This window comes from Mauremys mutica, chromosome 17 (genome assembly GCF_020497125.1).
Source record: "Mauremys mutica isolate MM-2020 ecotype Southern chromosome 17, ASM2049712v1, whole genome shotgun sequence".
In the NCBI taxonomy this organism is placed as follows: domain Eukaryota; kingdom Metazoa; phylum Chordata; order Testudines; family Geoemydidae; genus Mauremys; species Mauremys mutica.
In genome coordinates, this window is record NC_059088.1 from 26,066,183 (window position 1) to 26,079,446 (window position 13,264).

Sequence of the window (13,264 nt, forward strand, 5' to 3'; positions counted from 1 at the left end):
GACAGACCGCTCCTCCGGCTGGGGCTGGGAGCTTTGCTGACCCTGTAATTAACAAGATTCTGGTCAGTTTCACAACTGCTGTTCAGAGCCCTGTGTGGGTGATCTGGATGTGCTGCTGCCCAGACGAGTGCTGAGAAGCAGCAGAGGTGCAGTAGCTATTTGTGGAGGAAGGGAACCCTAAAAACAGAGACAGGGGTGGGGGTACAGTAGTGAAGACCCTCCCCACTTGCAGCAGACAAGAGGCTCTGGAGTGAGGGCAAACTCTTTCCAGCAAGTGGAGGATGGTGGAGCTTTGATCTTATTAGTCGTCTGCTAGCCCGAGGCTGTTACACCCCAGCAGGGTCCAGGGACAGCACCCTGCTAAAACTGCCGACAACTGAGGATTGCCAGGCCCGTCACCAGGGCGTTGATCCTGCAGCCTCACCATCATTCGTACCTAGTCCTGGGCAAGCCAGTTTAACCTGTCCGTGGTGAATCGTCCAACATCTGGCCCCAGTTGTTGTGGAAGGAAGCTGGTAGCCTGCACTGTTGTCTCTTTGCCCTTTAAACTGTGTTTCAAAATGGCTGAAGTTGGCGAGGGTCTAACCCTGCTATGGAGGGGGCTTCGCATGGACTTGGAAGACTCCACTGGTGCCAAGCCGGTTTAAATTGGTCCAAAGCAAGGTTCCAGCTGCAGCCTTTAGGATAAGAGCCTGAGCTCGGGAACGCGTTGTGTGCATTGGATGGGGGTGGGGGTCAAGGAAACAGGTGATGCTGGCTTCAGACTTACCCTGTCCAAGCTACTGGGCGTGTAACTTAACACTGTGCCCTCCACCTTCTCAGGCATCCTGGGCCGGGGATCTGTAACAAGGGCACAGATCTAGGAGTCCCACGAACTCGGTCAAAGCTGGGTTCTGTCTGACCTGTAATCTGGGAGCGGGTCCAGAAGCACCGCAGGGTCTGAGCCTGCCAGCAGCTGAGCATCTCCTGGGAGCTACTGAGCACCCTCAGCGCCTGTGGACTTGCGGAGCAGCTGGGGGTGCTTGTCCCCCGTCGGCCGGCATTCAGCTCCTTACAGAATCAGGCAACCAAGTTTGCCAGTCCTGCGTTATTCAACCCTCTTTGGTAACCTAATCGCAATGGATTTTCCAGCACCCAGGGTCAGCTGCATTGCTCCTCCCTGGTGCTGTCAGCGCAGCTGACTTGGGCCAGTCTGCTGCTAGCAGTCAAGCTGGTCCGCTTCAATTACCTGAGCCAAGGGCCTTTTCCACTTGCCAACACTGGAAGCAGGCGCTAAACAGGCTTAGCAGCCCTGGTTGGGAGGGGAGGGGAGCTGGGAAAGAAGCGTGGAGAGGGATTAAATAGGGGAACACGGAAGGGAGGGGCGTCCCCATTCTGAGTCGTCTTCACACGCCACACCCTGGTGCTTAGAACGGCGCAGTCCATAGGCCAGCAGATGCTGTCTGTTCCCAGCGTATTGCCACGGATGGGCACTAGCAGGGTCGGTAACAGCGTCTGGAGCCTTTCGCCTCTCGATAAGCCATCCTCAGTCAGCCCTGGTCCCCGGAGATGGCAAAGGCATTCCTGCCTGGTGGCTCGTGTAGGCAGTAAATTCAGAGAGGGACTTATCGTAGTTCCCAGCGGGCAGGTATCCGTGTTGCCAAAACCACCATCGCCACTAGCATTAATCGGTAGATTTCAAAGCCAGACGCAGGGCTGCCGGCGGCAAAATCTGAAACTGAGACTCGGGGCCAGACTGAACCTGCAGTGGTGGCTCAGCTCCTGTTCAGTAGGGCTGGACCCAGCTTCCCGCTCTGGGGTCGCTCCATGTGGGGCCGCAGTGCCACTTGGGTTTGGCCCAGCGGTGACAGCAGATCCACGGGGGTGGGGAGCATGTCCTGCTGTCTGGATAAACAGAGGATTCCAGCCTCCAGGGCTCTTAATCCTGCCACTAGCACTAGAGTCCCATTTGTGGGTATGTCCCCTGCCTGGGACAGTAACCTAGGACTTGGGAGTCCTGGCTTCGATTCCCAGCTTTGCCACCTTGAGTGAGTCCCTTAGCCTCTCCATGCCTCGGTTTCCCCATTGGTACCATGGGGATAATAGCCCAGCCCTGTCTCATGGGGGTTTAAGATTTTGAGGCGCTCAGATACTGCAGCATTGGGGGGTCATACGGGTTTCTTAGGCTGCCAGCTCAGGGCACGGGGCCTGTGCGAATGGGTGCAGCAGTTCGGGGGAGCCAGCGGTTATGCGCGGCACTGGCAGGGGGCCCTCTTTGAACCCGCTTTCTCCTCCTCCAGCAGCGCATCAGAGGGGAAAGATGGTGAAAGAAACGGGCTACTACGACCTCTTGGGCGTCAAGCCGGGCGCCACCTTGGACGAGATCAAGCGCGCGTACCGGCGGCTGGCGCTGAAATACCATCCCGACAAGAACCCCAGCGAAGGAGAGCGGGTAGGTGGAGAGGGCAGCGACCCCCGTGCGCCGCTCGCCCGCTGGGACAGGCGGTGTCGCTAACCCTCTCCCCTTCCCCAGTTCAAGCAGATCTCGCAAGCCTACGAGGTGCTGTCGGACACCCAAAAGAGGGCGTTGTATGACCGGGGCGGGGAGCGGGCCATGAAAGAAGGTGGCACGGGAGGCCGAGGAGGATTCGGGTCCCCGATGGACATATTCAACATGTTCTTCGGAGGAGGGGTGCGGATGCCTGGCCGGCCAGAGAGGAGAGGTACCTGGGATGGGTTGCTGGGACACAGGGCTTCGTGCTGATTGCATGGGATGGGCTCACCCATGCTAGAGATCAGGGTTAAGCCCTCAGGTCTTCCTGTTCAAGGGAGACGGTGGGGGTCTGGCTCTGCGAGGCCCCCGGAGGCTCAGGTCCTGCAGCAAGAGGCTGCATTGATGTTGTGTATTGTCCCTGCTGAAGGCAAGCTAAGAAAGGATAAGTGAGTCCAGATTCATTCTACTGAGCTTGGAGGGGGTCTTAGGCCCTGAGGTCTCCCCACAGCCACTTTGGGTTGTGATCTGGTCCTGCGTTAAACTGGGGTGCCGCAGAGAGAGGCGTTGGCAAGTCAGTGGTGGGCTCTCTTCCCCTGGTATTCTCATGGAACCGGTCCCCCCGTGTAGCACGGGGGGGCGCCGCGTTGCCGGGGGCGACCCCTGTACAAACGAAGCCCCAGCCCTTCGTATTCATTACAGCCCCATAGCCAGGAGCTGGAGGGGGGCTGTCCAAATTCCCACTCAGGTAATTACATCCTGACTCTCTACATGGCCCCGGGGCTTTCAGTTAACTACAGGGTGTGCAGGAGAAAGGGCCGCTCCGCATTAGTGTGTAAATACCGTGTGAGCTGATCAGGGGCAATGATTACTGTATGACGACAGCGGCATGTTTACTGGCTGCATAGGTGCGTCCGCTTAATAGCAGGGTGGTTGGGAGCCATGGTAGGGAACAGAGGTTCGGGATCAAACCCCACCCGGTGAACAGGAAGCGAAGAAACAAAACCCGCGCTAGTAGTCGGGAAGATGCTGAAGCATCCAGCTGTCTCGCTAGGGCTGGGAGCGGACAGATCACTGCGGTCTAGGGAGTGGGGGGGTAGAGGAGGGCTGTTGCCAATGAGTTGTTTGGAGAAGAGGCCAAGATGGAGACGCGGGCCCTGCAAAGCGACTGGGCCTTCCTCGGTTTCCAGGGGCTGATAAGCCTTGGAGGAAGACAGATGTGCAGATTAAGTCTTTATTAAGTTAAAATCCTCTCTCCCTCTCCTGCTTTGCTGTTAAGATTGAACAATTCTTTGTTTTACGAAAGTTGTCTGGTCTGTGTATTGCCTGGCTCCCAAAGGGAAGAATTGCAGGGGCCAAACCGAGCCAGGGTGACATTATATAGCTGTTCAATAGCTGCCACGTTCCATCCCCAGAGGTGGCTGCATTTCAGTGCTGGGTGAGTGATCCCTGCGCAGCACGGCTCTTTGCTGTTGAACAGCTGCTACTTTCCACCTCAGAGGCGGCTGCCTTTCTGGGTTGGGCAAAGCGTTCCCTGTATGTATTTAGCTTGTAAAGCTTTTCTGAGGCACTGTGGAGATGGCTTTAGGTGAGGGGAGACTGCTGTCCCTGTGGGGCATCGGGAGGGGAGCCATGTCCTCGGTTGGAGGCTGATCTCGCTCTGTCCTGTGGTCAGGAAAGACAGTGGTGCATCCGCTCCCAGTGACCCTGGAGGATCTGTACAACGGCACCACCCGAAAGCTGTCCCTGCAGAAGAACGTCATCTGCAGCAAGTGCAACGGTGCGTGAGCCATAGACCCTGGCTTTGGGGCCCTGCATCTTATTTACATGTAAAAAGTGAGGTGGGAAGCCTAGCCCCGCCCCTCCAATCTCCAGCCAATGAGGAGCAGGAAGGGCGGAGCCTATTGGGACTTCCTCTTTCCCATGTGCATTTCAAAGTTCCCTCTTGCATGCCAGGAGTGACCTTGATTTGGGGGTGGGGCTGTAAGGGGGGTGGGGCTCGGAGGCCGGATCCCACACTCGCTCAAGCGCAGCCCTGCCTAGGCTGCTTCCCGCTGAGTTTCACCCTCAGATTATGGAGACTCTGCTGTGGGTGTATGGAGAGGAAGCTTGGTCCAGGGGCCAGAGCAATAGGCTGGGAGTCGAGACTCAGGTTCTGTTCGTGGCTCCAGGAGGGGAGTGTGACCTAGTGATTAGGGCAGGAAGGCCTGGGAGTCAGGAGTCCTGGGTTCTGGGCCTGGGAGGGAAGTGGGGGCTAGTGGTTAGAGCAGAGGAGTGGGAGTCAGGACTCCTGGGTTCTGTTCCTGTGTCCAGGAGGAAGGTGGGGGCTGGTGCTTAGAGCAGGGGATTGAGAGTCAGGACTCCTGGGTTCTGTCCCCAGCTCTGCCAAAATCACTGCACCAGATGGGCATCGTCAGGCAGTGGCGATGAGGATTTTGCTCCACCCCTTCTCTCCTCCGCCAAGAGCTCTGAGATCCCTGGCTGGTACCTCCTGTCCATCTGTTCCATGTGTCCGTTCACCCTGCCCATGAGGGGATGTAAGCTGGCGACGATGCGGGAGCTTCACCCCGAAGCTGCTGCTGTGTAGATCCGCATCGCATCTCCCAGCTCAGAGACGAGCCCCCAGGCCTGTACTGATGCCCTCGGTCTTATCTCTCCTCCCTTGTCCGCAGGCTGCGGGGTCCGGGAGGGCGTCGACAGCAGGTGCCCCAAGTGCCACGGCACCGGCATGGAGTTTCACGTCCACCAGTTGGGGCCCAGCATGATCCAGCAGATCCAGACCATGTGCTCGCAGTGCCAGGGCCAGGGCGAGTGGGTCCGGCCCCTCGATCGCTGCCTCACCTGCAACGGCAGGCGGGTGGTGCGGGAGAAGAAAATCCTGAACGTCCACCTGGACAGAGGTGAGGCCAGGGCGCTGTCTGGATCGAGAGAGGGTTGAGTCTGGCCCTGGGGAGTCAGGACAGGCACTTTGGGGTGAGCCGGGGCGCCGGGTGATCAGTGTTGATTTTGCAGGCATGCAGGACGGGCAGAGGATCACGTTCCACGAGGAAGGGGACCAGGTGCCCGGCCTAGAGCCTGGGGACGTGGTCATTGTCCTGGATCAGAAGGAGCACCCTGTCTTCCAGCGCGTCGGCAACAACCTGGTCCTCCGAAAGGAAATCAGCCTGGTGGACGCTCTGTGCGGCTTCAGGCAAGTTGTCCGCACTCTGGACAACAGGACCCTGCTCGTCTCCTCACAGCGCGGTGAGTCGGCAGTCAGGATTCCTGGGCTCTGTTCCTGGGAGGGGAGTAGGTAGAGCAGGGGGGACTGGACACCAGGACTCCTGGGTTCTGTTCCCACCCCTGCCACTGATATACCTGTAGGTAGCCCAGGGATGGCCCAGACCCCCACACACACGTTGGACCCAAGAGATGCCTCCTTTGAAGGTCAGTCAAGCAAAGCCCTGCGGCAAGGAGCCCCCCACCACGCAGACCATTGTGGGGGGCTCATATAGGGACCTCCGCAAACTGCCCACCCCCTTGAATGTCTAGTTCTGGCCATCTCCCTAGCACCTCTTGAGCACAGCCTGCCACGGTGTGACCGTGACGCGGTCCCTTGGACTCACTGCTGGTAGGGGGACGCCGGCTGGAGCCCAGCAAGCCAGGGGCCCTGCAGGGAGCTGTCCCACCCCTGCGAGGCCACAGGCATGTGGGTTTCCAGCATCCTGCACGGGGGCTGAAACCGCCTGGCTTTCTTTAACCCCCGCCCGCTCAGGTGACGTCATCCGGCCGGGATCCGTGAAGTGCGTCCCTAACGAGGGCATGCCCGTCTACAGAAGTCCCGCCCAGAAGGGCCGGCTCATCATACACTTCCAGGTGAGGGGCGGGACAGGTACCTTCCCAGGGGCCGTCCGTTCCGAGCATCTGGGGAGAAGCAGGGCAGAGCCAAGTTAGAGGGAAGATCAGAGAAGCAGTCAGGGCTGGGCGGAGCTGCAGCATCTCTGGCTTAGCTCCGTGACCGGGGAGGACGGTGGGCTAAGCCCCTGGTGACTCTCTGTCTCCCTCTCGTGCCCGGCTCATATAAGAGGCTTATGAGTCACCTGCTGCCTCCAGCTACTAGGCTTCAGGGCTTTGGTTGTGGATGTAGCTTTCAGGTGGACACATCGTGGGGTCATTGACTCATTCGGGGGTCGTTTCCATCAGGAGGGAGGACGAGAGTGGAGCCAGGGCTGTTGGGGTGATGTTGATGACTGTTCTTGCTGTCCGGGACTTTCCCACCCTCCCTGCACCATGGGCCCTCGGTCCTGGGCGTCCTTCCACATCCCACTTTGCGTCCCCCAGGTGAGATTCCCAGAGCCAGGCTGGCTGTCCCCGGACCGTCTCCGCCAGCTCCGCACCTTCTTCCCCCCGCAAGAAGAAGTCATGGCGACGGAGGACATGCAGGAGGTGGAACTGAGTGACTACTTCTCCCAGCCGGGACACTGGTGGCAACCCCACACCGGCGAGGCCTACCACAAAGACGACTTCGAGGAGGCCTCACACCCGCATGTCCAGTGCCACACGTCATAGCCCCCCCGGGCGGCCGCCCCCTCCCTGGAGCGGGGGGGGAGGACGGGGCGAGGGGGGCGGTTCGGAAGGTCGTGCGGTTCAGGGATGTAAATAGTTAACGCTGCCACCGGTCCTGTTCGGCGTAGCTCCGGCCTGGCTCGGTCGGTCCCCGGAGGGCGCCACAGAGCCCCTGCAGCAGGAGGAGGCTCAGCACGCGGAGTTCCTCACATCCCACAAGCACGTTCTCAAGGGCTCAGGATCCAGCTAACAGTAGTTGCTGCCTCCGAGGAGCGTAGTGGTGTAAAAGGGTCTCCGGGCACAATGCATCAGGATCAATGTCTGCAGGGATCATTCACCGCTATCGCTCTGGGGGCCTGATTCTCACTCACACCGAAGCCCCTTTAGGCCCCAGTGAGGAGGCCTTAAAGTGGGAGTAACCGTACCCCGCGCCCACAAACAGGCCCCTTTCGTGCTGCCAGAGCAGCATCAAAGAACCTTAGTTGTCCTTGAGAATCGGGTCCTTGGGTTTAAACCCCTTCCAGATTCTCCACTCAGCCCCATGGGAATTTGACTGGCTTTAGTCAACGTGCCGTGTTTGCACTAAAGCTTCGTGCAGTTTCGCGACCTGCTCCGGGAGTTTTGCTTCCTCCTCTGCTTTGGGTGGACTCTCCGGCTTCCCCGCCTGAGCTGCAGAGACGCGCTCGCTCGCTCGATCTTCTTTTGCACATTTAAGCAAAAGGAGCTGTTTTCCCGGGGAGGGAATAACAGGGACTTTTTAAACAAAGCCGGTTTTCCTCCGCTTGGAAAACGCCAGCAGCTTCGCAAAGACACCTGCCCGCTTGGGTTTTCCACTGACTCGCTTTCCCTTAGCAAGTAACAGAATGTGGAAAGAATTCTGAGGGGTCAGTGGCACTTAACGACAGATAATCCCGAGCCTGGAATCAGATCCGCCCGGAAGGAGGTCTAGGGGCCAAGATCTAGTCTGAGGAGCCTGGGTCTGCTTCGCAGATCTCTACTGCCGACCCTGTCGGTAGCACTGAAATCCCAGGGCTTGATTCCCAAGTGCCCTGCCCTGTTGTTATTTACAGCAGCGCATAGTCGGCGCAAAATGCTACTGGATCAGAACCGGTGTGAATGCACCAGGCGTAGGGCTGTGAAGAATCAGTCCGGCCCACAGGCGTTTGGGGATTGCAGCGCCATCTACTGGTAGTCCTGAGCTATGCGCTATCCCAGAATAAAACATGGCTCAGCTGTTTCTTTCAAGGTCATACAGTTGCTTTTTCTTTTCATTGGACGGAGAGGGCTCTTGATGCTTCTTGGTTTTAATCGCCTTCCTTTCTCGTCTGTCTGGGCCGTGGTGCGTTCTGCTGGTTCACCTTGGGTCTGTCCAGTCAGCTGAACTTTTTACAATGCAAAATACCGTTGAGTTTACTTCTCACCCCTGTGCCAGGCCGCGTAGCTAGAGGCTCCGCTTCTCCCGTCACTCCCAGGTTAATGCGCCCGCCCCTCTGGGGTGGTCGATTGGAAATCTGCCACGCCGCTCACAGTAGCAAAGGCTGCCACTCATTAATGCTGAAGGCTGATTTGTGCTGCCATCTTCTCACTGAAATGCTAGAGGTGGTTAAAGAATCATTCGGGTCCTGAAGGTCCCACACTGAGGCTCATGGGCTGGGAGAGGACCTAAGAAGTAGACCTGAGTTTGAGAGACCCACAGTATCTGGTAGCAGAATGCAAGAGAGTATGGCTGAGTGGTTAGAGCAGGCAATTGGGAGGCAGAAAATGTGGCTTCTGTTCCCCGCTCTGCCGCTGTGACTTCAGCAAGGCTCTGCCTCAGTTTCCCCAGCTGTAAAGTGGAGATCATGCCTACATCACAGGGGTGAGCTGAGAGACTTATCTCCCTCCTTGGACGGCAGGAGCAAAGTGCGGAGTCTTCTCAGGAAACCTCCCTGCCCAGCTCACGGTACAAACCCTGCGCTCTCCACTGCCCTGAAACTGGCCCCAAGCACTTCCTCTTGCGGCCACAGCTGATCAGCAGAGAGCTCTGTTTGTGGCACTCTTCTTCCTGCAGTCACCACTCCTTGAGTCATTCCGGGAAGCCGAGACCCAGAGCACAGAGTACTGGCCCGCAGCAGACGGGGGTTGGAGGTGAGCAGACTGCGTCGGGTGAAGAAAAGCTGTAGCCTGGGTGTTCTGACGGACGGTCGCCTGTTGCCAGCACATGGGGGGAGTGGAAGCAACAGGAAACGCATGTGATCATTGAAGGAAGACACCAGTCCTGCCGCAGCCTTTCTTGTGACTTCCTGTGAAGCAGCCAGTACTGGCCATTGTGAGAGACAGGCTACCGGATAGATGGATTCTGGGTCTGAGCCAGCCTGGCAGTTCTTGTGTGCCACAGGCAAGCTGAACGTTAAGTGACTGCAACATCTGGGTTGAGGATTTAAACCGTCAGCCAGGTGGGGCCACGGGGGAGTCTTGCTCGAGCAGCAACTGTGTTCTGGACCAGGGGGTTAAACACAAAAAAGTATTGGCCTAGGGTGAGGGGCACTTGGGAAATAGGGAGAGCTCCCACCCCGGTTAAGACAGGTGTGTGGCTCCTCTGTTATGTAGACCATGGTACGTACCGAACCATAGTGGTTAGGAAAAGCGCCGCATGCAGTGGTGCTGACTTGATTCTGCTGCAGGGGCCTGGAGCTCTCTCGTTGAATCCGACGCTTCCAGTCAGCCCAGGGGGGATCTGAGAGTCAAGCTGGTGCATCTTTATCTTGTGCATCGTCACTGGTGAACGTTCCTCCAGGCCCTTCGGGGACGCCTGTGCAGCAGGGTGAACAAGACTCCAGTCCAGCTCCCCTGCTCGGCTCTGGGGTTAATGAGAGGTCGAAGGGCTGCTCTGAGCTGCCTGCCGTCTGCAGGGCTTGTGGCACGCCTGGAGCAGAGCCGAGGAGTAGAGACCGGGCTGTTGCGCACTCCCTTCAGGCCAGGCCAGTCGCTTCATCTGCCCTTTCAAATGAACGATCCCCCGCCTCTCCCCCTGGGCAGTGGCATCCACCCCCCATCCTGCACCCCATGGAGCCAGTCTCCACTGCAGGGGCAGAAACTCCCAAGCCAGCTTGGAACGGGGGAAGCTCATCTTGGCTAAACAATCTCCCCCCAGTGTGTGTGACGCCCCTGGCTCGTGAGCTGCATGTTTCCTCCAGGGAGGGAGCGCTGACTAGTGGTTAGAACGGGGGCTGGGAGTCAGGAGGCCTGGGTCCTGTCCCAAGCTCTGGAAGGGGCTGGGTGGGTGTTAGGGGTTAGAGCCGGAGACTGGACCCCTTCCTGATAGGGCGGAGCCAGGCCTGGCTTTGAGCCCTCCCTGCACCTAGACAGATCCCTCTGCATCTAGGGGCCAGCGCGCCTCCCAGCCCCGCCCCAGGATGCCCTGGGGCAATGGCAAACCCACCTCATTGGCGATTCCTCCCCGGGCTGGGAAATAGGCTCTCCGGGGTGCAGCTGACAAATTCAGGCTGCTGTCACCCCCTGTGTGTAAATGGGGGGGGCGAGGCCTTAGCCCCAGGGTTCTCGACTTGGGGGTCACGAGAGGTGTCGGGATCAAAGCTAAAGGGAAAGGCTGGGGGGAGGCACCTTATCCAGACATCAGCTGCCCCCAGGGTGTTTGGGGAGGGTCCGTGTTCTCTGTGCACGGGATGACTGCACCGCTATGGCCATTGGCGTCCTGGCCAGGTTTATGCTCAGGCTGAGGATACAGGGTACAAACCTTGCTAATTATCTCAGGGGCTGCTGTTCCCTCCCCCCCCCCCCCCGGGACCCTTTGCACCAGCTCTGGCAGCATAAAGGGGCCAGGGGGATTCACACTTGCTGTGAGGCCCTTGGGCTGGCAGAGCAGTGGGGAAAAGGGACCTGGGAAATGAGACTCGGGCCCTTCTGCTTAACTTTCTTTAGTCAGTTTCTTTCTTCGCGCAAAGCCTAAATCAGGCTCCAGGAAGTAGTGGGGGGAGGGGGATTTTCTTTCCTTTTTGCACAGAAGGGAGTTTTTTTAAAAAAAAATAATTTATTTTTGAAAGGATTTTAAATTGGTGTCTGTCTGTCTCTTTTTTTTTTCTTTTGGGAAACTTTGTACATGGCATTAAAAGCAAATCCGAGTCTGACCAGACCCGTGTCTGCTGCTTTATTTCAACCCAGTCGGGAACCTGCCTTGGGGGTTAAGATCCAGGATGGGGGAACCCAGCTACTCGGGGATCTGTCCCTGGCTCTGTAGCGGCCTGATCCTGTGCGAGGCTGGTTTAATTTTGTCCAAGGGTCCCGTCTCTGGAGGCTGAAATTGAGCCAGAGGGTCCCACCGGGGGTGGGGGGAACACAGCATGCCCTGCCTCGCCTGGGGCTGTATCTGCCCTTTATTAGATTTGAATCGAGGCCTGAAGGGCTGACCCAGTAGTAAATTCATGGGCTGCCTGGTGAGAGCTGAGTCAGAGAGGCAGGGCGATGGGGGAGGACATCCATCCTTCGCCAGCTCCGGCATTTCCTGCCTAGGGAAGGAGCATGGCCTAGCGGGCAGAGCACTGGCCTTGTATTCTCCGCTCTGCCATTTGCCTCCTGGGTGATCCTGAGTAAAACACCGTGCCTCCGTTTCCCCATCTGTAAAACAGGGAGGACAATACCGTCCTCCTTTGCAAAGCCCTTTGAGATGTGCTGCACAGCGGTACGTAAAAGCTCAGGATTTGCCTTGTGAGGTCTCGAGTTCAGACAGTGGGTTGTTGATGCCAGGCTGGTAGGCTTTGAAGTGCTGTTAATTAACCTTGGAACCCTCTCAAGTCTGCTCTCCCCTGTTTGCTTCACAGCTGCGGCTTGTGGAATTACTCTGGGAAAGGAAAGGGGCGGAGGTTGAGCCTTTTTTTAACAAAGGCTGCGTTTCTCCGTAGTGTCCCCTGGGCATTTGAGTTAAGCATTGGTAACAAGAAAGGGTTTTTAAGCCAAGAATGGGCCAAATCCCTGCCCTTTGCTGCCAGGTTTCACTTGATTCTTTTCTCTGATGTCAAACCAGGCAGCCGTGGTCATTTGAGTGTCCCTGATCACTTTTAATGTGAGGCCAGATCTGAATGCCCCATAAAGCCCCATGGGCCTGGCTTGTCTGATTGGAGTGTGAGCTCTTCAACACAGGGATGGCCTCTGGCTATATGTATGTACAGCTCCTAGCACACTGGGGGATCCTAGGCGCTACCGTAAGACACACCATGGTCGTACCTACATCCTAAACCTCCTGCAGTCTTGTACTCCGTGCTACTGCCTCTCAGCTGCAAAGGCTTACACCCCGAGTAGTAAATCCGTCTGGCTGGTCTAATCACCAACAGCGAGGTGTCAAGGTGCAATGGACGAAGTGTCTGAAAGCAGGGGGGCGGGAGAGAGGGTTTAGTTAGTGTGCAGGAGAAGGCAAGGAAAGAGAAAATGACTTTGTGCCATTAATTCTGGGATGGATTAAGAGGAGTATCATATGTAAGATCCGGGAGGTAATTGTCTGGCTCTGCTCAGCACTGACGAGGGCTCTGCTGGAAAACTCTGGCCAGTTCTGGGCACCAAGAAAGATGTGAACAAACTGGAGAGTCCAGAGGAGAGTGAAAACCACGAGTGGTTTAGAAAGCGTGGCCTGGGAGGCTAGGTTGAAAGGCCTGGTCGTGGGAAAGGCTGCGGGGAGGGACAGGAGAAGTCTTTGCATAGGTGAAAGGTTGTTATGGAGGAGGGTGATCCATTGTTCTCCACCGACCGTGGTACGGCCCTGCACCGGCCCTCGGGAGACACTGGGTTCTGTCACCCCTTCTGCCACTGACACGCTGTGTGATCTGGGGCTCTCCCCGCAAAAACGTCACACCTTGGTCCGATTCCTGTCGCTGCTGGGGAAGCTTGGGCACGTCACTTCCCAGCCCCGTGCCTCAGTTTTCCCCTCTGTAAAGTGGGGCTAAAGGAGCTAGGTAGGATTATTATTCAGTTTTTCCTAAAGGGAAAAACCCCACTGCTTGGGGTATTTAAAACCAGCCTGCAGAGAACAGTACGATCACAGAGCATAGCCCTGCCTGGGATGGGAGTTGGGGCATCGTTTTTGGTTCTGGATCAGATGAGGCTCTGAAATTACATGCAGGTCCAGCAGGGAGCTAGTACATTGCACCATTTCCTCCATCTTCAGCATGAGCGTGGCTGTAACCAGAGCTTCAATTCTCCTCTGTGATAGCCAGACCCAGCGGGCTGGGCACATGGAGCCAAGGGGCCGCGTGGTGCTGC

General features: G+C 57.4%; 1 protein-coding gene across 1 annotated transcript; it reads left to right on the forward strand.

The window, feature by feature from the left end:
- The first annotated feature begins 1,081 nt into the window (after nt 1-1,081).
- Nucleotides 1,082-11,137, forward strand: LOC123351713 (dnaJ homolog subfamily A member 1-like). Its single transcript, XM_044991283.1, has 8 exons — nt 1,082-1,104; nt 2,280-2,431; nt 2,513-2,702; nt 4,146-4,250; nt 5,143-5,370; nt 5,483-5,713; nt 6,225-6,325; nt 6,791-11,137. Exons 2-8 carry the CDS (start codon nt 2,300-2,302, stop codon nt 7,016-7,018), a joined length of 1,215 nt encoding a protein of 404 aa, XP_044847218.1. The 5' UTR covers nt 1,082-1,104; nt 2,280-2,299; the 3' UTR covers nt 7,019-11,137.
- The last annotated feature ends 2,127 nt before the right edge of the window (nt 11,138-13,264 follow it).